Source organism: Sminthopsis crassicaudata, chromosome 6 (assembly GCF_048593235.1).
Source record: "Sminthopsis crassicaudata isolate SCR6 chromosome 6, ASM4859323v1, whole genome shotgun sequence".
NCBI lineage: Eukaryota > Metazoa > Chordata > Mammalia > Dasyuromorphia > Dasyuridae > Sminthopsis > Sminthopsis crassicaudata.
The window spans coordinates 80,772,300-80,800,256 of NC_133622.1; the positions used below are offsets into that span (position 1 = coordinate 80,772,300).

At 32.9% G+C, this 27,957-nt stretch overlaps 1 protein-coding gene across 1 annotated transcript in view; it reads left to right on the forward strand.

The window, feature by feature from the left end:
• The window catches only part of TLL1 (tolloid like 1), a 142,634-nt gene extending 117,689 nt beyond the window's left edge, over window positions 1-24,945 (forward strand). Inside the window, 2 exon segments of the mRNA XM_074276715.1 lie at window positions 19,477-19,727; window positions 22,963-24,945. Of these exon segments, the coding sequence (XP_074132816.1) occupies window positions 19,477-19,727; window positions 22,963-23,097 (386 nt within the window). The 3' untranslated portion in view covers window positions 23,098-24,945.
• The last annotated feature ends 3,012 nt before the right edge of the window (window positions 24,946-27,957 follow it).

The following is a 27,957-nucleotide window of genomic DNA, read 5'->3' on the forward strand; positions in this document are numbered from 1 at the left end:
TTAGGGCCTTTCTTTCCTCATGTATAAAATTGTGCACCTGATCTCCCAGACCTTTCCAAGTTGATGATTCTTACATTATCTCACTTCAGTTCTTGGAATTTTAATAGGTTGAATGTCACATGTTCAGTTATCTTTTTGATGAATGGGAACAGACTTTTATTTCTGTTTTGCGATGAAGCACCATCCTTTGCCTCAATGGAAACAAAATCAAATTGTAAAGAAATTGTACTTGTTTCCTTTTACATATGAAATAACTGAACCATCCATCATTCTACCTTAAAGAATTAAAATTATTATGAATATAACATCTGTCTTTAAAATAAGCTACATAGAATTTACTTTTCTTTTATTCTCTTTAAGAAGATTGAAGTGAATGTTAGCTTTTTGCTAAAGTCACTTAGTGACCCCTAGTGGTCCAATACTTTAAACAATTTTAACATTTATTCAATATTAACCTTTTTGTCCTGAAGGAGAAAAAAAAATAAGACAAAACCCTAAATTATTAGGGTAACCATGCTGTGGTAGAAAGACCAATTGAGCTAATTAATCAGGAAGTCCTAGATTAGAGTCCCTCTTTTGACAGTCTACTAACTATGTGACCGAGGCAGACAAATCATTCCGTTTCTTTTGAACCCCAGATTGCTTATTTGTCAAATAAAAATAATATTTGTTGTATCAATATCATAGAATAATTCTAAGGAAATATTTTCTTAAACTTAATATGTAATATGAAAGGTGACAAAAACTATTATTATTTATTGAGAGTATAATGATTGTTTTTGCTTTTATGTTAGCTCTATTGATTCCCTTTTAGTAACTTCTGAGAGTGTCCTGCCACATATCTCAAATGAACGCTTTCTTGGAACAAAAGAAAAGAGTTAAGCAGAACAACCAAGTTATTGTTACCTTTATGCAATTTTGTACCTATAATCTCCCACTTTTCTGCCTCAAGGAAGAAGATAATTCCATGTCTTTTCTCTGAGGTTAAAACTGGTCATAATTAACCTTTAACTTTTTTGTTTAGATTATTGAAGTGATTATACCTGCTTTTTCCTTCAGTTTTTCTTTACTTTATTCTATATCAGTTAAAAAGTAATTCTCTATTTCATGTATCTTGTTTGTATATCATCATTTCCTCCCATGGTCATCTTCCCATGTTTCAGAGAATAGGAAGGAAAGAAGGAAGGAAGGAAGGCAAATCAATTAATTTCTGCCTACCTCAGTTTCCTCATCTCTAAAATGAGTATAATAATACTTACCTTTCAATATTGTTGTAAGGACAGAATATGATATACTTTTTCTTTATTTCTTTATCTATTTATTTAAACTTAAATACAAAATAGGAAAAGAAAAAAAATTACCACATGCACAGCAGAATCATGAGAGGATTTAAAATATAAAACAATAAATTCCATTTCCAGAAAGCCTATATAATAAATACTACATATTGTGTTCAAAACTGTCCATATTTTCTTCATGTTTATAGCAGTTTCCTTTGAATCAGAGAAATGCAAAATCATCAGAGAGACTATCTCTAGACCATACAGACCTGACTAGCCAGTTATTCACTCATCTTGATGTAGCATTACCCACTTAGAATGGAGATTACAGAAAGAGAACTCAGAATGACACTTTAAGAAAGATAAATAAACCTAGCCAACTCACCAGGATAAAAAGCAAATGTAAAGTCTATATTACAATCTTAGCTTTTTTCTTCTCAATCAAACTAGAGGTAGCATCAGACAGCAAAAGGCACTTACAAAAAGCTTCTCTTTCCAATATTAGGTGATGCCAAAAGACAGTGAAAATCTTGGCCAGTGAAATCAGTTGTCATTCTCCAGGAAAAAAAAAAAAAAAAAAAAAAAAAAAAAGGAACTTCTTAGCAGAAGCTTTCTATTAGCTGGTTGCTTTGGCTCGTATAAAGTAGCTTTTAACCTTCTTTAATTTTTCTCAGATTTTTTTTCCCTTCAGTTCCCTTACTAAATAAGAGTATCTCATGGACTAAACTTTCATTTGAAAGATAAATGTCCCAAAAAAAATTGTTCTTTCAAAAGCATAGCTTCATCTATAAATATATATAATTTCTCACTTTTAAAATTTTAACTCTCTTCATTTAAAAGATAATTGCATATACATGAAATGATTGACTATAATCTTCAAAATATCCTTTTTTGTGTATGTGCATCTCTGATACTATGCTTCGTCAAATTTCCTTCTTTCCAATTTCCAGTAAATAAGCTATTTCTTTACCTGTTTAAAATTGTTCATATACAGTTTTATAAATGATTTGATTATATATATTTTATAAAATAATTTAATTATATATATATATTTTATGAAATAAATTTTATAAAATAATATATATATAATATATATATAATATGTATGCCACATACACACATATTATATATATATATATATATATATATATATATATATATATATATATATATGCTGAGCCAATTGCGAGTAAGTTATTAAGTGACTTGCCCAGGGTCAAACAGCTAGGAAGTGTTAAGTGCCTGAAATCAGATTTGAACTCAGGTCCTTCTGATTTCAGGGCTAGTACAGTTATCCACTGTATCACCTAGCTGCCCCTAACCTTCTCTATCTTAAAATAAGGTCTCATGTGTCTCTTAGAAGGGGAAGTGGAAACTAGCAACTCCTGAAATAGGTCAATTAGCATGTTACATCACAGTTTATATCACCTAAAACATTTATAAATACTAACAACAAAATATGTTGGCTTTAGAGCAAAAAAGTAGATGTCTAAAAGTCCTAAGGATTAAAAGTTAACTATTTATCTCTTTGCTAATTAAGCAAGCTGGCCAAAGTTACAGTGACATTTATCCTGCCTTTGGAGATTATTCCACAGCTTTTGACTCAGTTATGATTCTCTGGCTAATTCCTGTACTGTGAATAAATAAACTAAATCCCAGCAAGGAGAGAGCTCTACATGATTAGATATCTATATGGAAAGTTGCTCTCTATTTCAAAACACACCAATAATATAATAATGCCAAAAATAATTGATCTAAAATATGACATTTTTAGTAATCCATTTAAGTTCTTTATTTTTCTGCTGAGGCTTAAATTCATCATTAAGAGAATTCTTCTAACTTCCAAATTGCAAGGAAAGTCAAAGGAAAACATCCTATTAATTACTTGATGTACTTAGATGCCATCAAGCAGCATGGTTCTACCAAGAAAACAATGTTAATAATAGAATTTTTCCATCTTTATTTCATGGAATTTTTCTCAAATGACATCCTAATGCACTTAAATTCTATAAGTGCAAAATTCTTATTATAAAGGAAAATGAAGAATGAAGGATTCTAACAAATCAAGAGATTAAATTTAGCTCATGGATGAGGGTGATACTTACAAATACCTTAGTTAACTAGGCAAGACACATTGAGAATGTAGCTATCTAAGAGTAACTCAGTGTGTTGAGACAGGGAAATCTTAAAATAAAAACTCAAAGGGAAGAACACATTCAAAGCAACCCTTATTCAATACCAATTAATATGAACTTTTGAAACTATAAAACTGACCATTATGAATTTGTCAAGTGTCCCAACTAAAACCCATACAGTATTAATGAAGCAAAGCCTATGATCTATTTAAGCCTGTATCCTAAGCATTTTCAAATGGTATTTTAAAATATTTTGTATTATTATGCTAAGGCAATGACTGAAAGATTAAGACTTCTTCAACAAAAAAAGAGTAAGAGAATTGATGGACATTCTAAAAACACATGGCTGAACAGGTCAGAAACCTACAGGAAATTTGTCAGAAACCTACAAAAATAATTTTTACCTCATGGAGCATTAGTTGAGGCTGAAAGTAGAAATACATTATTTGTTCTAATGTAAATAAAAGTGATTTATCTCTGCATGGATAGCTATGACAAGGGTGGAACAGAAAGGAATGATATTACCTAAGTAAACAACGTGTCAAAAAAGAGGCATCAAATATATGTTTAAGTTAAGTTAATTTGTTTATAGAAACATAGGGGTTCATGGTAGCAATTTAGAGTGGGTCATTGCCATGAGAAATTATAGAAGGATTGTTCATTGAAAATTATGTAAGGAAATAGTGGAAAGAGTAAAGAAAATAATGAAATCATTGCACCATAAAACAAAACAAACAAAAACTTTGCAGTACAAACTGAAAAAGGAATTTAGGCTATTTCAGATACCTAGCAAAACAACGTCTGGTTTCCAGGATTTTCCTTTAGAAGTTTTCTATTTTTATGCACTGATAGATGATAAAACTCCTTGAGAACTCTATTGCTACACTGTTTTAGAACTGTAACATACTCACAGGTTGCCTAAACTGCAGCAAATATAATGCTGATCCATACAAAAACATAAGGACAACCTCTTAAACAGATGTCACCATAACAAATACACCTAATCTCTAAACCTTATAGAATAAAAACCTTTTAAAATTCAGAGACTAATAAAATTTAACTAGGAAAAGGAAGAGGTCTACAATATCCCCGTCATCACAGCTACTATTAGCAAAGGGAGAGAAAAAAATTCTCAAAAAAGTTTTAAGCATTGAGGTATATTTTGCATAAAATTATACTTTGTTATATTTATTAAATACTACTTGAAAGATTTTTTAAAAGAATGAATCTTTTTTTAAACGTTATCTTAGTCATAGTTAGGATGCTTCACTAAAAGCTTTTGAACACAACATTTATTCAGCAACTTACTATTATGCAAGAAAATTAACAAGCATATCCTTTCCCAATTAAAATCAAGACTACCCCTGGTCTTTATTCTTGTCATGTTACTAGTTCCATTCATCTTCATTTTCCATTTCATTGTATTTTCCAAAAGACCTTCTGGCAACTCATAAATTTCTGGAAATAGTTGATTTAGAAAAATTACTGCTTACATATTATATCATAGTTCGTGTATTTTCCTTTTTTCCTTCATAACTGGAAACTTGTACGATATTTTCATTCATGTTTATAAGATATTCTTATAACTTTATATTTGAAGGGTATTTTATTCTGGCACATAGCCATTGAAGATCTCAAAGAAATATTTTATGTATTTTAATTATAACCACTAGCAGGTACTGGCATGAATCTATTCCATTATGATAACCGGGCTATGGTAACCCTGGTAGACTACCTAACACTAGAGGATACTATAGGGAAACACTAAGCTGTCAGAGATTGGGCTGACTTTATCTCCTAAATGAGTCTTTTTTTGGTGAGTAACTCTTCTCATTTGTTTGGGGCTTGCTTTAGCTCAAGCTGTTCAGTGATTCACCTTTTAGTTAAGGAAAATAACAAACCATGAGTTGACCATATAATTCAGAAGGAAAATGAAATTAAGAGCAATAGAAATTAAAAACATTTAATTTACTAAAAACAGGTACTAATTCCTTCTATTTCTTCATTCATTGGGGAAACTACTCTGGATCAGAAGGAAGTTGAACAAGGCAGTGAAGTACTCTGTCAAACCTCAGGATCACCAGCTTCTTGTAGTTTGGGCTCTTTGTGTTTCAGAAAACAGGAGAGCTTTTCCAATGGTTCAAACCTTAGTCTTCTGAAGGAGCCAAATATTGAGGAAAGCCTATTTGCTTTTATAAAATGAGACCAACCTAAATTATGCCAAATTGATATTGTTCCTACAACATTATTATAATAATATGAACTGTGTTTGGATTAAGTCAAATAATTTCTTGATTTAGCCCCTATTTGATAGGGAAAATTATGCTCTCCTCTCACCCTTGTTGTATAGTAGTGAATCCCAGTAACTTAAATTTATCTTAATGGAAGTTGTCACATAAGCATAGCTTCAATGGAGGAGTACTGTGATCATTACCACATAAGCCAGAGTAATAAAAAAATGAAATATATTAATGCCATTACTTCAAAAGCTGTACCAATTGCAATTATTCCCAAACCAGTCATCTTTGAATAGACTATAGGCATATCTGGAATTCAGGATTTCCAGCAGCACAGTTTAGGTACTTAGACTTAGATCACCCCAATAAATTGTTCATATTAGTAGCAAGCAAATGCCTATTAGCAAGCACTGACATTCCCCTCTCTCACTCTCAGAAGATTAATGGCCAGTCATTGGAAGAAATTCAAAATCCAGGACACTAATTCTATAGCCACTTTTCCTCACTTACCACTCTGTGTCTGGCTGGGACATTATCCTCCTGATATTTCCCAGTATGGATGGCTCATCAGATGGGCTGTTTGGGTCATTGATTGCTCTTCCTCATTTCTTTATTGCTATTGGAAAAGTGACCCACAATTCCATTCCATAATAATTCAAAGCAATGTCTGCTCAGTTGCATCCGATGTTATTTCTGATCATTTGTCATACTTAGTAACTCAACAACTAAAAACATAATTTTTTTCCCATATCATGTTTGCTTCTTCCTTCTACTGCTACTTCTTCCTTCTCTTTTTAAATACTGGTTATCAATGTTTATATACTTTTGACATTTAATATCTCACAAATATATTAAACATGTTATCTAACCTCATCTGAGACCTTATGGATTTTTATGGTTTGTTGACTCCTTAGTAAATTCTCTATTTCCCCAAAACTAGTGCTCTCAGAACTCCAACTCTTTTTCCTTTATTCCTTTTTTAAAAAAATTTCAATAGTATTTTATTTTCCAAATATATGTAAAGATATTGTTTTCAACATTTTTATAAGACTTTGTACTCTAAATTTTTCTTCCTCTTCTTTTACCTCCCTTGCTCCTGATAAAGCAAGCAATGTGATATAGGTTAAATATCTGCAATTGTTTTAATCGTATTTCCATATTTATCATAATTGTGCCAGAAAAATCACAACAAAAGGGAAAAAAACACAAGAAAGAAAACAAACAAACAAACAAAGATGAAAATGCAGTGCTTCAATCCACATTCAGTCTCCATAGTTTTCTTTCTGGATATGAATGGCATTTTCCATCTCAAGTTTATTACAATTGTCTTGAATCTCCACACTGTTGAGAGGAACCAAATCTATCACAGTTAATCATTACATAATCTTGTTGTTACTGTGTACAATATTCTACTGGTTCTGGTCACTCCACTTAGCATCGGTTCATGTCTTTCAGGCTTTTCTGAAATCACCCTGCTGATTGTTTCTTTAACTGATTTGTATCCACTCAGTTTCCAGTCCTTGCCCCTACAAAAAGGGCTACCACAAACATTTTTGCACATGTGGGTCATTTTTCTTTCTATTCTTCCTTTTGATTGCTAGCCCTGGTCAAACTCTGCTTCTTTGTCATGGCAAAAAAGAGGGTCCTATATCATATAGATACATCTAAAAATTCTGAGAATTAGCAAAGATAAACTTAAATGATTAATTCTTGTGGTAAATGTCTGACTCAAAGAAAGTTCTAGGAAGCTCTCAGTTTTCCTATGCTTCTCAATCTCTTTATTTCTTTATGTCTTCTTTGTTTCCTATTTCATGCTGGATATTGCCAAAGGTATACATGTATGCATGATGCAAACATATGTATGTGCTTATAATGAGATTTTCTGGGTGGATTTCTGTGGTTATTTTCAGAGTTTTCTGGTTAATAAGTAGTTAAAATATGTAGTCAGTCCAAACATGATAGATTCTAAGAAGACAGATTATGGTAATTAGGACAATTTATAATTGGAACAAGAATAAAGAATACTGACACCCATCATTGGGGAGAAATGGCATTTTAAAAAATTTTATTAATTTCATAATTAGAACATTTTTTGACAGTACATATGCATAGGTAATTTTTTTTTTACATTATCCCTTGTACTCTCTTCTGTTCCGAGTTTTTCCCCTCCTTCCGTCCATCCCCTCCCCTAGATGGCAGGCATTCCCCTACATATTAAATATCTTATAGTATATCCTAGGTACAATATATATGTGCAGAACCGAATTTTGTTGTTGTTGAGCAAAGGAAGAATTGTATTCGGAAGGTAAAAATAATCTGGGAAGAAAAAAAAAATATGCTCACAGTTTTACCCAGTGTTCCTTTTCTGGGTATAGCTCATTCTGTCCATCACTGATCAATTCGAATTGGATTAGCTCTTCTCTATGTTGAAGATATCCACTTCCATCAGAATACATCCTCATACAGTATCATTGTTGAAATGTATAATGATCTCCTACTTCTGCTCATTTCACTCAGCATCAGTTGATGTAAGTCTCTCCAAGCCTCTCCATATTCCTCCTGTTGGTCATTTCTTACAGAACAATAGTATTCCATGACATTGATATACCATAATTTATCCAACTGTTTTCCAGTTGATGGACATCCATTCATTTTCCATTTTCTAGCTATCACAAAAATGGGCTGCCACAAACATTTTGGCACATATAGGTCCCTTTCCCTTCTTTAGTATTTCCCTGGGATATAAGCCCAGTAGTAACACTGTTGGGTCAAAGGGTATGCACATTTTCACAACTTTTTGGGCATAATTACAGATTGCTCTCCAGAATGGTTAGATTCTTTCACAACTCCACCAACAATGCATCAGTGTCCCAGTTTTCCCACAGCTCCTCCAACATTCATCATTATTTGTTCCTGTCATCTTAGCCAATCTGACAGGTGTGTAGTGATATCTCAGAGTTGTCTTAATTTGCATTTCTCTGATCAATAGTGATTTGGAACACTCCTTCATATGAGTGGAAATAGTTTTAATTTCATCATCTGAAAATTGTCTGTTCATATCCTTTGACCATTTATCAATTGGAGAATGGCTTGATTTCTTATAAAGCAAATTGTATATTTTGGAGATGAGGCCTTTATCAGAACCTTTAACTGTAAAAATGTTTTCCCAATTTGTTACTTCCCTTCTAATCTTGTTTGCATTAGTTTTGTTTGTGCAGAGACTTTTTAATTTGGTATAATGAAAATGTTCTATTTTGTGATCAATAATGGTCTCTAGTTCTCCCTTGGACACAAACTCCTTCCTCCTCCACAAGTCTGAGAGGTAAACCATCCCCTGTTCCTCCAATTTATTTATGATTTCGTTCTTTATGCCTAAATCTTGGACCCATTTTGATCTTATCTTAGTATGTGGTGTTAAATGTGGGTCCATGCCTAGTTTCTGCCATACTAATTTCCAGTTTTCCCAGGAGTTTTTGTCAAATAATGAATTCTTATCACAAAAGTTGGGATCTTTGGGTTTGTCAAACACTAGATTGCTATTTTTATTCACTATCTTGCCCTGTGAACCTAAGTTATTCCACTGATCAACTAGTCTGTTTCTTAGCCAATACCAAATGATTTTGGTGACTGTTGCTTTATAATATAGTTCTAGATCAGGTACAGCTAGACCACCTTCATTTAATTTTTTTTTTCATTACTTCCCTTGAAATTCTCGACCTTTTGTTGTTCCATATGAATTCTGTTGTTATTTTTTTCTAGATCATTAAAATAGTTTCTTGGGAGTCTGATTGGTATAGCACTAAATAACTAGATTAGTTTAGGGAGTATTGTCATCTTAATTATATTCGCTCAACCTATCCAGGAGCACTGGATGTCTTTCCAATTATTTAAATCTGACTTTATTTTTGTGGCGTTTTGTAATTTTGCTCATATAGTTCCTGACTTTCCTTTGGTAGATATATTGCCAAATAGTTTATACTATTGACAGTTATTTTGAATGGAATTTCTCTTTGTATCTCTTGGTCTTGGATTGTGTTGGTAATGTATAAAAATGCTGAGGATTTATGTATTATTTTGTATCCTGCAACTTTATGCTAAAGTTCTGAATTATTTCTAATAGCTTTTTAGCAGAGTCTTTGGGGTTCTCTAAGTATACCATCATGTCATCTGCAAAGAGTGATAGTTTGATTTCCTCATTTCCTACTCTAATTTCTCGAATCTCTTTCTGGGCCCTTATTGCCAAGGCTAGAGTTTCTAGTACTATATTTAATAGTGATGGTGATAGTGAGCAACCTTGTTTCACTCCTGATCTTAGAGGGAAAAGTTCCAGTTTATTGCCATTACATATGATGTTTACTGATGGTTTTAAATATATGCTCCTTATTATTTTAATGAATAGTTCATTTATTCCTATATTCTCAAGCGTTGTTAGTGGGAATGGATGTTGGATTTTATCAAATGCTTTTTCTGCATCTATTGAGATGATCATATGGTTTTTATTAATTTGATTATGAATATGGTCAATTATATTAATAGTTTTCCTAATATTAAACCAGGCCTGCATTCCTGGTATAAATCCTACTTGATTATAGTGTTTTATCCTGGGGATGATTTTCTGAACTCTTTTTGCTGATATCTTATTTAAGATTTTAGCATCAATATTCATTAAGGAAATTGGTCTATAGTTTTCTTTCTCAGTTTTCGATCTACCTGGTTTAGGTATCAGTACCATGTCTGTGTCATAAAAGGAATTTGGTAGGACTCCTTCAATCCCTATTTTTTCAAATAGTTTACATAGCATTGGAGTTAGTTGTTCTTTAAATGTTTGGTAGAATTCACATGTAAATCCATCTGTTCCTGGGGTTTTTTCTTAGGGAGTTGGTTAATAGCTTCTTCTGTTTTCTTTTTCTGAAATGGGACTATTTAGACTACTTACTTCTTCCTCTGTTAATCTGGGCAAGCTATATTTTTGAATGTATTCTTCCATTTCATTTAAGTTTTCGGATTTATTGACATAAAGTTGAGCAAAGTAGCTCCTAATTATTGTTCTAATTTCCTCATCATTAGAGGTGAGTTCTCCCTTTTCATATTCAAGAGTAACAATTTGCTTTTTCTCTTTCCTTTTTTTAAATGAGATTTACTAAGGGTTTGTCTATTTTTTTGGTTTTTTTTTCATAGAACCAACTATTAGTTTTATTAATTCATTCAACAGTTTTTTTTACTTTCAATTTTATTAATCTCACCTTTTATTTTTAGAATTTCAAGTTTCGGGTTTGTCTAGGGTTTTTTAATTTGTTTCTTTTCTAGCAATTTTAGTTGTAAGCCCAATTCGTTGACCCTCTCTTTTTCTATTTTATGCAAGTAGGCCTGTAGAGATATAAAACTTCCCCTTATTACTGCTTTGGCTATATCCCACACAATTTGGTATGATGTCTCATTATTGTCATTTTCTTGGGTGAAGTTATTAATTATGTCTATGATTTGCTTTTTTACCCAATCATTCTTTAGTATAAGATTATTTAGTTTCCAATTATTTTTTGGTCTATTTTCCCCTGGGTTTTTATTAAATGTAATTTTAATTGCATTGTGGTCTGAAAAGGATGCATTTACTATTTCTGCCTTACTGCATTTGAATTTGAGGTTTTTATGTCCTAGTATATGATCAATTTTTGTATAGGTTCCATGAACTGCCGAGAAGAAAGTATACTCCTTTCTGTCTCCATTTAGCTTTTGCCAAAGATCTATCATATCAAACTTTTGAAGTATTTTATTTACCTCTTTGACTTCTTTCTTATTTATTTTGTGGTTTGATTTATCTAATTCTGAGAGTGCAAGGTTGAGATCTCCCACTATTATAGTTTTTTGTCTATTTCTTTTTGCAGCTCTCTTAATTTCTCTTTTAAGAATTTAGATGCTGCACCACTTGGTGCACGTATGTTTAATATTGATACTGCTTCATTATTGTTGCTACCCTTTAGCAGGATATAATGCCCTTCCTTATCTCTTTTAATTAGATCAATTTTTGTTTTTGCTTGATCTGAGATGAGGATGGCTACCCCTGCTTTTTTGGCTTCACCTGAAGCATAGTAGATTCTGCTCCACCCTTTTACTTTTTAGTTTGAATGTATCACCCTGTTTCAGGTGTGTTTCCTATAAACAACATATAGTAGGATTCTGACTTTTAATTCAGTCTGCTAACTGCTTCCTCTTTATGAGGGAGTTTACCTCATTCACATTTATGGTTAGAAAGTCTAATTCTATATTGCTTGCCATCCTGTTAACCCCTGCTTATGTTTCTCCTTTCCTTCCCTCTAACCCCCCCTACCCAGTATTAAACTTGTGAACACTGCTTGCTTTTCACAGCCCTCCCTTTTTAGTATCCCTCCACCACCTCAAAGTTCCTCTTCCTATTTTACCCCATTTTCTCACAATTTCTGTGTTCCCTTCCCCTTAGCTTACTCCTTCCCACCCACTTTTCAATGAAGTGGAAGAAGTTTCACCATATATCAAATATGTCTATTGATACACACTATGTTCATCTCCCTCCTTTCCTTCTCTCAGATATAATAGGTTACCTTTGCCTCTTCATAAGATGTAGTACCACCACTTTACCCTTTTTTATGATATAATTTCCTTTCCACTTCTAGTTTCTAGGACAAATTATACATGTGTTCTTTACATATGTTTATGGCAGAAATATAGTTCTCAAGATTTCTTTTTACCTTTTTAGAAATTTCTTGAGTTCTGTATTTGAAGATCAAACCTTTTGTGTAGGTCTGGTTTTTTCATCAAGAATAGATGGAATTCATCTATTTCGTTAAATGTCCATCTTCCCTGGAAAATGATGCTCATTTTTGCTGGGTAAGTTATTCTTGGCTGCATACCAAGTTCCTTAGCCTTTCGGAATATCATGTCCCAGGCCCTTCGTTCTTTTAATGTGACACTGCTAGATCCTGGGTTATCCTTACTGTGGCCCCTCCATATCTGAATTGCTTTTTTCTAGCAGCTTCCAGTATTTTTTCCTTTGTCTCATCAGACAAAGGTTCTTGAACTTGGCCACTATATTTCTTGGCGTTTTGATTTTAGGGTCCCTTTCAGTAGGTGATCAATAAATTTTGTCAATGTCTATTTTACCCTCTGTTTCCAAAACGTCTGGGCAGTTCTCTTTGATAATTTCCTGGAAAATAGTGTCCAGGCTCTTTTTTTCCTCACATTTTCCAGGGAGTCCGATTATTCTCAAATTGTCTCTCCTGGATCTGTTTTCCAGGTCTGTTGTCTTTCTAATAAAGTACTTGACATTCTTTTCAATTGTTTCATTTCTCTGGTTTTGCTTGACTACTTCTTGACTACTTGACCTTGAGTCATTTATTTCTACTTGTTCAAGTCTAATTTTCAATGATGTATTTTCTTCACTCACTTATTTCATATCTTTTTGTAATTGTCCAATTGTGTTTTTAAGTGAGTTTTTTTCTTATATGGAATTTTTTTCCATTTTATCCATTTTATTTTTTAGAGAGCTGTTTTCTTTATCCAGCTCACAAATCCTGTTTTCCTTGGAGTTGTTTACCTTTTCTAATTCACTAATTTTGTTTCTCAATGATTTGATCTCTTTATCTACTCTGGATAACTTCTCCAGGCTCTCTTGCCAAGCTTCCCTTTCCTTTTCCCATTTCTCTTCTAGCTCTCTTGTGAGGGCCTTTTTGATTTCCTCTATTAGAGTTTTGTGTATTGAAGAGCAGATCATATCCCCCTTAGGGGATTCCTCTGGAGAATCTGCTTTTAGTGTCCTCAGTATTTGAAGTCTGCTCTCTCTCCATACAGAAGCTGTCAATGGTTAGAGCCCTTTTGAATTTTTTGTTCATTTTGTCAGAGCAGAATCAAAGAAAACAAATTGACAAGAGAAACAATTGGTCTGTTTCTGGGGGGGATGGGGCTGGATGGTGACTGAAGGAGATAGCAGCAGTGAGGCACTAACAGGACAGAGATGGCTGCCCTTCATTCTGAGCTCTGAGGCTCTGAGAACACACTGAGTCACTCTGGGTGGGGATGGGGGTGGCCTGGTTCTGAGAGATGCTAGCTTTCTGGGGTTTTATTCTTCACCCTCGGTAATTACCCCCTCTCTGCTGCTCCTGGCTTGCTGCCAAGACAGAGTATCCACTCTGGGGTAAAAGTCTTTTTACAGAAATGGCAGAGATAGTACCTCTCCCCCCTCTGGTCGGGGTTGTGTGAGCTGCCTGTCTCACTCTGGCTGCCTGCCCTCAGTCTGCGCCCAGTCTATTCGACCCTCCCCTGAGCAAACACAGACCTTCTCCGGCTAATTTCAAGGATGTCTTCTGTTGATTATTTGTGGGTTTCTTTTCCGGTCAAGCATTAACTCTGAGGCTTGTCATGAAGTAAGTCCTGAGAGAAAACATGGAGCTCAAGCAGCTGTCTGCCTCCACGCTGCCATCTTGGCCCGAAGTCCCAGAAATGGCATATTTTAGCAGAGAATTGAGATTGGAAAGAGACACAGAATCCTTACTTTGTTCCCCACCCCTCTTACACAAGGTGTCAAGAATGCTAGTAAGAAAATTTTTAAGGATTTGTAGACCATTTAGGTACAGAAGATATATGAAATTATTCATATTAGGTCAATTAAAAACTGCAGACCTAGACAGTTTATATATCACTGTAACAAAGGAATCTGCTGATATAATTTGAGTCCTGATATTTAGAAACATAGGGGTACTAGATGTTTCTGATTTAAAAAGCAAAGCAAGTAGATTAGAGAAAATATGAACCAATAATCTTGGTTTCAATAACTGACAACATTTTCAAACAAATCACTATATTATATGTGTTTATTTTTTAAATATATAATAACCACTAAGAAGTAAATAGGTTAGGAACAATTTATGCTAACGTGAATATATATTTTGTAATTTATAAGGTGCCTAGGTTGATAAATCAAGGCAATGTTATTGTATTTTGATTTCAGCAAAACATTTAAGAAAGTCTCCAAACACAGTATTATGGAAAAGGTAACATACTATAGAATTTGAGAGGAGGGGCTATTTTATTTTGGACTTCAGAGCCCCATGACTAGCAATATTCCTTGAATATTTTATTTTTTATTGTAATTGAGTTGCATTTGGCTCTTTGTAACCCACTTTGATTTTTCTCAGCAAAGATATTGGGTTAGTTTTGTCATTTTCTTCTCAAACTCATTTTATAGATGATGAAACTGAGACATTTTACTTTTACTCCTCATTTCACAGATGAGGAAACTGATTTACTCAAGGTCATACAGTTAATAAATAATTGAGGCCAGATTTGAACTCAGAAAGATAAATCTTCCTGACTCTAGGCTCACCACTCACCTAACTGTCCTAGTATTTAATACATTTATCTAATTGAATTGAATTAATTATAGTGATGCAAGATGGCTTCATGAGTGGTATACCAATCCACCCCAAATAATGTTGCTTAGCAGTTCTATATTAACTTGCAGGAAACTTTGTAGTAGAATGTGACAGGGCTTTTTACCCCATCCAGTTTCTTTATTACTCATTTGGATGAAGACAAAGAAGGATTTTGGATAGTTAATAGAATAAATGAAAGAATCAGGTTTCAAATAATTTTATTAACTACTTCAGGTATCATTCAAGGAAAATCTGACATGGCAGAAATGTGTAGTAAGGACATTTTGGTGAATTTAGATGACTTTAAAAAAATTAGCCAGTGGAAAAAGAGATTAAACAAGGGAGATGTGACATGATTAATCAAACGACATTCATTTTATGAAAACAAAGATTTAACAAGTTTCAAAGCATAGATGGAACAGTTAACCTTGGAAAGGAAACATGAAAATGCTTACCAAGTATAAAAAGTATACAGAAATGAGACAAAATTAGCAGAAGTTATGGTCACAGTAATTTTATTATTATTTTTAAGATTTTACACTTAATTGTAATTGTTAAATAGTTATTTAAATATTAACCTTCAATTAATAAGTACATGAAGATCTGGTACATAATGTTCATGGAGATATATAGGATGAGTCTTGTCAATATCCCGAATTAGTCCATTTTCTGAGTATCATACAAGTCCTTAAAATTACCTATGCATACATCCAATATATAATGTGACCCAAACAGAACTTGGCTTTTCCTCCTCTGTTCTGAACATTATATCTTAGGAAAGACCTTATTAAGCCAGAGAATGACAGCCAGTTATTAAAGGTGTAATATGTACAAAAATTACTTGAAGAAACTGAGACTAATTACCCCATGGAAGAGAAGACTGTGGGGTGATGGGGTGGTAGAGTTTGATAGCTGTTGTCAACTATTTGAAGACTTGTATTTCAGAACATAAGAGGAAATTTAGTTAGAAGAAAAGTAGGAAAATTTATTAGAGGAGAACTAGGAAAGTTGAATTGAAGTTGAAGACAGGCAAGTTTAGACTAAGTGAAAAAAAAAAGAAAAGAAAAAGGAAACTTCCTTACAATTGCAATAATGAAATGGACTGGCTCAGAAAATGGACCTTCTGTTGAAGCTAATCAATGATTCCATGACCTGTTGTCAATGATAATGTGGACAGAGGGATTCTTGTTTAGGTTCAGGTAGAAGTATAGGTTTCTGACCTACCTTCCAACTCAGAGATTTATTGATTCTTTTATTTTGATTGCATTAAGAAATCTATGTGTTGGGTCTAAGTAAGCTATCTTAATGTTAGAGTTTTCAAGAAACCATTCTAGAGTCTGACTTCTCTTCTCCAAAATGTCTATATTTATCCAACAAGTCACACACAAAATGTCCTGAATAAATCTACTTAACCACAATGTTTCATTTTAGTGACTAGTCCATTAGGATTCTTTAAATTTTTATTATAAAGGAAGGGGCTTTTAATGACCAGAGAAAAGTCTTGATTACATGTTTCCCAAACATGTTTAATGTAGAGGACTGGAACTTTTTAAAAATTTTAATAGTTTTTATTTACCAGATATATGCATGGGTAATTTTACAACATCAACAATTGCCAAACTTTTTGTCCTAATTTTTCCCCTCCTTCCCCCCCCCCAGATAGCAGGTCGACCAATACATGTTAATTATGTTAGAGTATAAATTAAATACAATATATGTGTACATGTCCAAACAGTTGTTTCGCTGAACAAAAAGAATTGGACTTTGAAATAGTGTACAATTAGCCTGTGAAGGAAATCCAAAATGCAGGCGGACAAAATTAGAGGGATTGGGAATTCTATGTAGTGGTTTATAATCATCTCCTAGAGTTCTTTGAAGTATACAACGATTTCCTGGGAGGACTGGAACTTTCAAGAAGTATACTTGAACAAGACATCATCTCAGTGGAACTGATGAGAGTTCTCTAGTTCACATATATACTTAGTACTTAGTATGGTGATGTAATGGTTCTCTAGTTCATACATAATCAGTATGTTTTAATGATGTAATTATAATAAGGTATATAAGGGCTGAGAAGGCCATTCTATCTGGTGGCAATACTAGTTGAGACTGGAAGACTGTCAGACTGTTTGAAGAGACTGCGTCATACTGAGACTGGGTCAGACTATGACAGACACAGATTGTGTAAGAGACAATAAAGACTTTGGACTCTATTCTTGTCCATTCTCGTGGTGTCTATCCTGCTGAGACCAATGCCCTTCCAAAGGACCTCCAGAATGCTAGCCCGAACATTACAATTTAATGAGGTGGAATTGTATTGAAATCACAAAGCACTAATGTAGTTTATCTGATCATTTACTAAAGATGCCTATATACCTATTATATGCCTATATACTTATATACATAAATTTCATATGAATATTAAAAATAGCTATCAATGAGTTTCATGTATACTCAACCTCAGTGCCTCAGCATTTTGATAATGTTTATGTTTGCCTTGAAGATTTTTATTTACATACCACTCTACCATAGGCTATAATTACAAAGAATATTTTTAAAAGCAGCAATTTGTTTTGACTGTGAATGAGAAAATAATATTCTTGTGTTTAGTTTTCCATCATCATACCTATGTCTTTGAGGTGCTTTATAGTATTAATTAGTCAAAAGAAAGAAAACATATGATCAAAGAGGCTTATTCACAATGGCAGTGATTATTAGTTTGTAGAGATTAAGAGAAATATTTGCTGCACCTTTCCCTCACGACATCAAGAGAAAGATGATTTTTCTTTTCCTGAGGGATCTGAAATATGTCTTCCTGTTGTGATACTCATTTGCTTTCAGAACACTTTCCTCAGTCCCAGCGATGATAAGAACTATCTATTCAACCCCCATTATTTCTATAGCTCAGTCTGGGACACTGCTATGTAAAATCAGAAAATGAGCATAGTAAATGAAGTAGAGTTGTTTCATCTGGATAAGAGAAGGATAATAATGCAAGGTTTTATATCTGTAGTCAAGTTTTTAAGGGATGTCGTGTGTGATGAAAGGTTCAACTTGTTCTTCTTGCCCTCCCTCACAGGGAGGATTTCCAAGAGGCAAATTTTGTCTTAATGACAAGGAAAAAACAAAAATACAAACAAAAAACAAAGCTCTTAGAGATGTGGAATAGAAGGATGAATGGCTTCAAGAAGATCTCTCACTGCAGGTCTTTAAGCAGAAACTAGATGATCATTTGTCAAGTATTTCATAGTGGGGATTTTTAGTGAGATATAGGTCAGAGTAGATGTTTATGGAAGGCCTTTCTAACTCTGAAATTCTGAGAGTCTGTGACTCCAAAGTCCAAAGTCATGGAATTTAATATCAATCTCATTTCCTTTTGTATATGTTCACATTATGCTCCTGAATTTTTCAAAATGTGGATTTTTAGACTACTGTCATGAATGAGCTGGAAGCCAAGAATAATAAGTGTGTTTCTAATAGCACTATCTTCCATCTAAACTTACACACACACACACACACACACACACACAAATTGAGATTACTCGTTTAGCACTAACATTTCTCTGATTTGAAAGATTTTCACAAATCTCCCCCAAATAATTAAAAAATATAACTATAACCCCAGATGTACCATTGGTAAGGAGCACCATAAATTTTACTTTCTTTAATCTCTAATGCCTTGAGTTGGGTCAACCTTATTATGATGAAATATTTGTATTATGATGAATTGTAACTAGTATTAGTATAGCTCTTTCATGACTTATTCACAAAGGTAATAACACCAGTTTAATAAAGCTCAGTATTTTCCCATTTCTCTGAATTGACACTTGTGTTTTCTTTAGTTAAATTATTCATTACAACTACTGTTGTTTACTCATTTTAGTTGTGTCCAACTTTTTGTGACCCAATTTGGGGTTTTCTTGGCAAAGATACTAGAGTGATTTGCGATTTTCTTTTCTAGCTTATTTTATAGATGAGGTAATTGAGGCAAACATGGTTATGCAACTTGCCCAGGATCATATAGCTAGTAAGTGTCTGAGGCTGAATTTGAATGCAAGTCTTCCTCACTACAGGTGAGATGCTTTATCCACTGCACCATCTAGCTGTCCTAGCCTCTTTAACTCTAAAAATCCCTTGTTAAAAATAGAATCAAAGAACTATTCTTTCAAATATTTTCCCCAATTTCTCACTTTTTGCATATACAAACTCTCCTTTGTTGGTAAAGGTGAAAGGAACAAGGAAAAGCGTGGAGAATAGTATTCTTTATCTCTTGAGACATATGGATAGATGTAGACCCAGGCTTAATACCTTTATCTAATTGATAATTTCAGCATTATGAACAGGTAGATGGCATCCTGATGATAGAAATAGTGCAATAAAATATTAGCATTAATCTTTCATTTTTTCTTCCATCTCGAGGCAGAATGTGGTGGTCGACTGAAAGCTGAATTCAATCCAAGAGACCTGTACTCTCATGCTCAATTTGGTGATAATAATTACCCTGTTCAAGTCCGTTGTGAGTGGCTACTGATATCAGAACGAGGATCTTCAGTTGAATTAAGTTTTCAGACTTTTGAGGTTGAAGAAGAAGCAGATTGTGGCTATGACTATGTTCAGCTCTTTGATGGTCATGATTCAACAGCTCGGAATCTTGGTCGATTCTGTGGCTCAGGTGTAAGTATTGTATAAATGGAATTATTTCAGTGATATGGAAACTGTCCACTCTAGCTCCTTATTTTATTTGCTTTGTGTTTTATGAAGAACTGCAGACTTTCTTGTCTTATTTCTTTCCTGGTCAACTGATTAAATGTCCTAATTCAAGATTGAAATTGACTAAGAAAAAAAAAAACCTTAAAAATGTCTCCCCAAAACTCATTTTATATTGACTTTTATTGAATTCTAAGGAATACTGAGAGAGACCATTTAAATTGTCCAGTGTCCAGACAAGATAAAAAGTGGAACTAAACTAATACAAGGAATTTAAAAAAAAAAGACTTAAAGGGAAGCAGACCAAAGACCAATTTGTTAAAAGTGCTAAGTTTAGATGATATTTGAAAATAAGAAAATGGTAAACTCGATTTGTATTTTATTATACTTCAATCCTGAAGTCTTGCTCTGATGTCTTCAGTTGATATAGGGATGAGTCTACATTCTTTGAAGCTAGTGCATTAGTCACAAAACTATAGCAGGTTTTCCCAAACTGGAAAGTCTTTAAGGACAAGCCTTTCACAGAACAAGTGTCTGTTATTTAAAGACCACCTTAGCTGAGTTTAAAGAGACTTATAAAATATATGTTGGCCACCATGAGATGAAGTATTTTGGCTACAGCAATTTATGCCATCAGTCCCTCTAGAGCTGATGATCTTCCAGTCTATATTTGGTGAAGGGAACACCCACATTAATGAAATCTCTGATTAACAAATCAATGAAATGAAGTATGCTATTTAATAATTTTTTGGATTTTTAAAATATATTTAAATGTCTAATCATGCTGAATATTTCTATATTGATTTTGATTTAAATGTATCATTTTTGTGATGGGGGTAGTGATTTTAAATGTTAGTCAATTTTTTATTTTTAAAAGGATTATATGCATAAAATTGACTTGAAAGCATTTTTGAAATTTTTATCTAAATCTAAGAAAAAAAAGTGGGAGAGAGGAGGAATGAAACCTTTTAGAGAATATAGAGTTGACCCCCAAATTCATTTCCACTCACTAATAACATTAGAAAAAAATAGCAAGAAGCTTGATTGGTCCCATTTCCCGTATTTGTTTAAATTCAGGAGAAGACTGGACTTGGCTTCAGGTGTCTTTCAGAGGTTACTGAAACAGATGATAAACAAATTGTTTCTTCATGAAGCTCTAAATAGAATTAAAATTTAGTCTATATCTCCTTTCTCAAGTGTAGTTATCCACAAAATTATAGATGTCTTATAGAAGAAAAAAAAATTTAATATCTTCAAGTGTTAAAAAAATTCAAATAATTATTCTATTCTTGGCCTTTTTTAATCTGAAAAAATGGGGTGAGCTAATTCAAAGACACTTACAGCCTATATTGGAATCAAGAGTGATGGATATGAATCAGGAAGAACTGTGATTGAAAGTGTGTGACCTTGGGCCAGGCATTTGATCTTTGTCTATTTTTTTTCAACTATAAAATGGGGAAACTATCCCAGTGATATTGGTCACACCAAATGAGAAAACAGATGGAAAACACTTTTCAAACCTTAAAACATTACATATATATATATATATATATATATATATATATATATATATATATATATATATATATATATATATATATATATATATATATATATATATATGTATATATATATATATATGTATATATATATATATGTATATATATATATATAATTATTATTATTATTATGTCCATCATCATTGTCACCATCATCATCATCATCTTCATTTCATTATCTAGCTGTGACTTTGGGTAATACATTTTATCCCTATGGATCTCAATTTCCCCATCTGTTAAATGAGGAAAATTATCATAATAATTTTTATTATTACTCATCCTAATAGTTCAATTTCTTTAACATTTTAAGATTTGCAAAGTATTTTCCTCACAACAGTTTTGTCAGTTAGGCTTCATAAATATTAGTACCTCCATTTTGCTTAAGAAACAAAAGCTCAGGAATGTTAAAAGTCTTTTCTGAGATCACACAGAGATATCAAAGTGAGATTTAAATTCAAAGGCTAAAGCTCTTCACCAGACCTTCCTATGGCCCTTTAAGAGAAGTGCAATGATCTCACCTGGAAAATGAGAACATTGCATTCAAATGATCTCTAAGTGCCCTTCAAAGTCTGATATGCTATGATTCTGCCAGTTAATACCTATTCCCTGTTACACTTCCATTTAATACCCCCTTTGGAATGTATATTTTAATTCAAAAGACATTCCTACCAATTTTCTAGTATTTATTAAATTCTGTTAGTAGTAGGATAGAAATAGCTATTTAAGGAATATCAACTTGTCCAGATGAGAATAAAACTGAAATCCTTGGATTTTGCTTATTTTGAATGAGAAAACACACACACACACACACACACACACACACACACACACACACACACACACACACAACTAGTTTGGGAGTCAAGAACCCTGGCTTCTTCCTGTAGATCTGCTACTACTTTTGTAATTTTGGGTAAATGACGAATATTCTGACCTTGGTTTTCTTATCTCTAAAATGAAACATTGGAATTTTATGAACTGCATGTTCCTTTTATAGTGCTTAAAAATAGAGTTCTCACTGAATAGAGTATAAGTACATATACATGAAGTCTTGTAGATAGAGAGGAGGGAGAATCAGAAAGTCAAAGCCCCAAACAAAATAAGATAGGTTTTGATAGTATTAGGTCTTTGGTATAAGGTATAAAGAAAGAGAAGAGGAAGGGGGAAAGCATTTATTCAGCATCTTCTGTGTTCCATACTGTCCCATTTGATCCTCAGGTAACTGTGAAGTTGGTGCTATGGTTATACTTATTTTACAAATGAGGCAACAAACAGAGATTATGTGATTTGCACAGTCACACAGCTATTAAACATCTGGAGACGTTCCTGATTCCAGCTCTAACTACTGAACCAGCTAGTTGCCTTTAATAGGCTACTCCTTAACTAAGTAGGCTGTTTAGAATGACTTCATACTGTTTGACTCTTGGTGTATGCAGTCAATTTTCAAAGCACAAGCCTATATAAAGCCCACTGGTTTATGTTGGATTCTATTCCATGGTACAAAACTATCTTAAATGGAGTTATTTCCTAAGGAAATAACTCCATTGCTCTGGATGAAATTACAATTGCAATACAGATAAGGACTTTTTAAAAAATCCTCAAGCATTGTCATAAAAAATGTATTATTTGTTTTTAATTTCCAGCCACCTGAAGAAATCTATTCATCAGGGGATGCTATTTTAATTTATTTCCACACTGACGATACAATCAACAAGAAAGGATTCCATATACGATACAAAAGCAGAAAATATTCAGCTACCATTCATACCAAAAAATAATGCCAAAACCTCTATGTCCAAAAGAAAAGAAGCGAGCTTGATGGGGAGAAGTATTCTTTTTTTTTCTTCTAAAGTTATTAGCACAACAATTTTCTATAATGAGTTTGAATCAACCAACTCCAAAATCAGAATTGTTTCTGTTCCCAACTTGAAATATTCAGGTAGCCCAGAAGAATAGATATGATGGTGATTGATGGGCTCCATGATTGACAATATCTGCAAAGTTGTTGGAAGGACATTGCTGGTGTTTCCAGGAAGACTAGAAGAGCTTTTATAAACGTCTTGACATTTCTCATGAATGTTTGGAACTGAATTATTTCCATTCAGGAAAAGTGACCCTACAGACTTCTTCTAAGAATTGTTTGGTATCAAGGAGAGGGGAAAGCAAGCAAACAAACAAAATAAAATCACTGCAGCTCACAAACAACCCAACACACTGTTCTTGTATCTTATTCTAATCGTTTTGGCTTTGTATTGAGGATACATACAAACCTGAAAACCAGAAACATTATATGATTTGACACAGAGAGGTCTAGTGAGGGTGGTCTGTGAGTGGCAAAAATTCAAAAATTCATTTCTTCAGTGTTTTGGAACTGGGATGTGTCAGATTCATTTTTTTTTCATTTTTATTCCAACTTACCATATTTGAAATATAACCAATCTTTGCACCATTTTCACATTTCCCAAAATTTTTATGTTATAATCTTTATTGCTAATATTCTACAAGCATGGTTACTGTCAGTTCCCCAAAGTGTTCAGTTTATAGGTAAAGTCATTTCTCTGTGGAGGTATTTTCTTCTCATCCACCTTAAATCCAAGAAGCCATGTGATGTCTTCGGAACCCAACAGGAAATAATTAAGCCTTGCGAGCAGGATTCTTCATGCTGGCTTCTCTCATATAGCAGCTAGTAAAGATGTCCTCACCACTGCTTGCCTCTTCCTTTGGAACATTTTGTGGAAAATTGCTGTTGACATTGTTGTATCTGGTTTAGCTAAACAGAAATGACACTGAGTGGTAACCAAATGGTAGCTTCTGGACCAATTATAAGATTTTCCCCCCACCCTGGGAGTGAGTAAAGAAATTTTTTGGCGGCAAAAATGATCTGTTGCTGAAAGAGAATTTCTATGGTGCTATCCCATGAACATTTTTTTTTGTTTCAAATTATAGACCTTTGAGCCAACAACCTGCAGTTCATGAATGTCTCCCAATGTCTGGCTGGCTTCATTTAGAGACTAAAGACTTGTTAAATGTATCAGTAGGTTCTTGTGTTGGCAGCACTGGTCCTGTGGAACAAGGACTTCTAATGGCCTTAGAAATCTTGCACATGATCAAATAGATCTTTCTGTAGATACATCTTTGATTTGATAAATAATTTTGACAAGTTGAACATTTTAATGTTAACACTATGATTTCCAAGCAAAACCATTTCCATGGCTAGAGCATCTGATGTAAATATGAAGGCCTGCTTTTGATATAGAAATGTTATTTTAGATGGAATTCTGTGCTTTGGGCCATATGTGATCTTATTGTATATGCCTATGTGTGGATGTATGTATGAGAGAATGCTGCAAGGGGATGAGAGGTGTGTGTTTGGACAGCTCTACCTTCCATGCCAAGTTATACTGGAAACCCGTTTAGAAGTAGCACCTTTTCATTGACGGTTTCATGGATAAACAATGGGGACTTTTACTCCCTACAGACTCAGTTACAAAGAAGTATGCTGTTTTACTTAGAAGAAATGTTATTTTGATACTCTGTGATGTAGGCTGCTACCCAAAGTAGCTTAGTTTCTGTTACTTGTCCAGCAACATTCACTGGCACTAATAAATTGGGTGTTTTTTTCTTTCTTTTTTTTGTTCTTTTAATTGTTTTCAAAATTAAAATGTTTGTAGCACTTATAACATGTCATTTTTTGGGGGGAAACAACCATTGCTTTACAAATTTGTTTATATAAATTAGTCAGAAAGTATAAGCCCAGTTTTTTTTTAAATGGTCTTTTCAGGTATTAGTCAACAAGAATTTATTAACTTTCTACTCTGTTTTAGGGATTGAGTTACATGCTTAAGATACTGTTCTCCCTCCCTGCACAAAAGACAGAAGAAAATACTCTCTCAAGGAGAGTACATTCTAAGGAGGGCAGTGGGTATGATAATATGTAAGTTAATAACCACAAAAACCAGTTTACAAAAAAAAAAAAAAAAAAAAAAACCAAGAATATTAACGATTGTGGATATATGTTAACATTTCTCTTTATGTTGTTAAATATAGAATTTCTTATGAACTAGATCAAATATATAAATAGGTAACTAGATGATATAAACATTTGTATTTGTATAGCTTTGTGTAAGATTTCTATTTGTATAAGCAAATTGAGATGAACTTAGGAAGATAAATCTCTTATTTCAACATTTTTTGACATGGCTTCAAAAGTGAAATTTATAGATCTAGATCTATACATTTCATTATCCCAAATGACATTAGAAAAAAAATTAGCTGCCCAATAATTTGGTTTTAGTGGCCACTGGATTTTATACTTCTTGTAATTTTAGCATTAGAGAATCAATAGTATAAAGTGGATGGAGATCTAACTGTAGAGTACGAAGAGCTTGGTTCACTTTCTATCTTGACATGCAATAATTCTGTGACCATGAACAAATTAACTACCTAAGCTATTGGAGAACCAAGCTACTCAAAAGCCAACCAATCAAGCAACTTTTATTAAATACTTACTTTATACCAGGCACTGTGCAATTTACTGAGAATACAGATACCAAAAATTAAAAAGTCTCTACACACAATGAGATTATATTTAAACTATGAAGTTGTGAATCTGCATTATTGAAGTATTTCCATATGAAGAGTTTCTAACACTAATGAAAATCACAGGTTTGGACAGTTAATATCAGTGATAAGCATCTGTCATCATTGGGTAAATGTGCTATTCTGATTAATTGTGCCTTTTAATTAATAATTGCCAAATTAACCATGAACTTAGAATATAATTTCTCATCTGTATTAGATAGATAATATGGTAGCATATTGATAAGGGCTCTGTATGGATAGACCCAGGGCTTGAATCCTTATTCATCATTTATTTCTTGTGAATCTCTGGATAAATAACTTCTCTGGGCTTCAGTTTCCTCATTTGTAAGATGAAGGATTGGGACAAGTTGACTTGTAAGGTCATTTCTAGCTCTAACTTTATGATTTTCTAATATCTAAAGTCCATTACCACTCAACATACTATAAATTATGAAAGTCTATAAAATTGTGATAAAGCAAATATAACACTACAATTGTATTGAAAGCAATTTAATTCTCTGAGAATTTAGAAGGCATCTTAGGATGTTGCCATGTCTCCATATGATGCTTAATTCATATTTTACTATAGATGTTCTGAAATGCCTATTAATAGTTTTAATTTATAGAGTGCCATGTAACTGAGATTGCTGTGTTACTACTTAGAAATTGATTTATATTTATTCAGTCTATTTGCCCTTAATATGCTAACAAGTAAAAATACAAATACCTTTATATTGTTGCTATGTAAAAACAAAGAAAAACCCCTTTGGTACAGAAATTTTAAAGAAAGAAATTTCTCTCACTTAATGTGGCTTACTAAAATTATATATTAAAAGTATCTAAAACTACCTAGTTATCTAGCTAAGAGGAAACTTGATTTAGAATCCAGATAGCAAAAGTATGACTTCTTATGATTATATATTTATTTATATTTCTTTGAAATACCTATGTACCCAGAATCATGTAAAATTTTCTCAGACAAAAAAAAAAAAAAGATTATTAATGGAAAAAGTTTAAGAAGCCTTTCTTTACAATTATACATAACAAATCCCCAAATGATCATTCACTGACCCATAAATGCCCTTATTCTGATCTGTGGTTGTTTTTTGTTTGTTTGTTTGTTTTGTTTTGTTTTTTTCCTTTCCATTTTCTCCATCATCAATTGCTTTGATCACCTTATTATCCTTTTACCTACTGATAACAAAAATCACTGTGCCATTTAGTCAGCCGATCAAATTCCTGGCAAGTTACCTCATTTGCTCAAGAAAACATTGACTTTTCTTTTGAACTTAACCCACTTTTCTTACCCTCTGCTAATTATGTTATAGCCTTAGTTTCCAGTTCTGTTTGTTGTTGCTATTGTTTTTAAAATAATATCTTTGTCTTTCTTACCATTTCTTATTAAATTTACTATTTCATTCCATCTTTTAAATGTAAATATTGTTAGATTTCCTATTACAGAATATATGATTGTAAAAATAATGTATCTATAGTCTTTAAATAGTATACATATTACTAGTGATACAAATTCCTTTTTTAAGGAAGCATTAAATAGCATCCTTGGATTTCAGCATCATATTTATGAGGAATATGCATCACTTACAGCATACACTTATAAAAAATAACTTAATTTTTGACTTAGAAACTTTGTATTTTGCAGAAGTACTGAGAAAGAAGACTGTTATGAGAGAAAATGTTTGATATAAGTAAGGAATAAGAAAAATAATTATTTGCCAAGAGATTTATAATTGATATTCTAACAACTCCCTTGACACTATGAATGCTTAATATTAATGCAAATTCATTAAATTTTATGTTATGTCTTCACTGGTCTATAGGGGAAAAGAAATCTTTTTAGTCCATAATGTGCAACAGGAGAATGAAAAGTTTTATTTAGTTTGGACTTTCTTATGCTACAATAATGCTATAAACATGATATGTGTTCCCATCACATAGAAAGGCACTATATTATTATAGTAACAAGTATTATAGTAATAAGAACATTAGATTTGTATACAGAATGCCTTTGTATTAGACTTGTATACAGATGCCTTTTA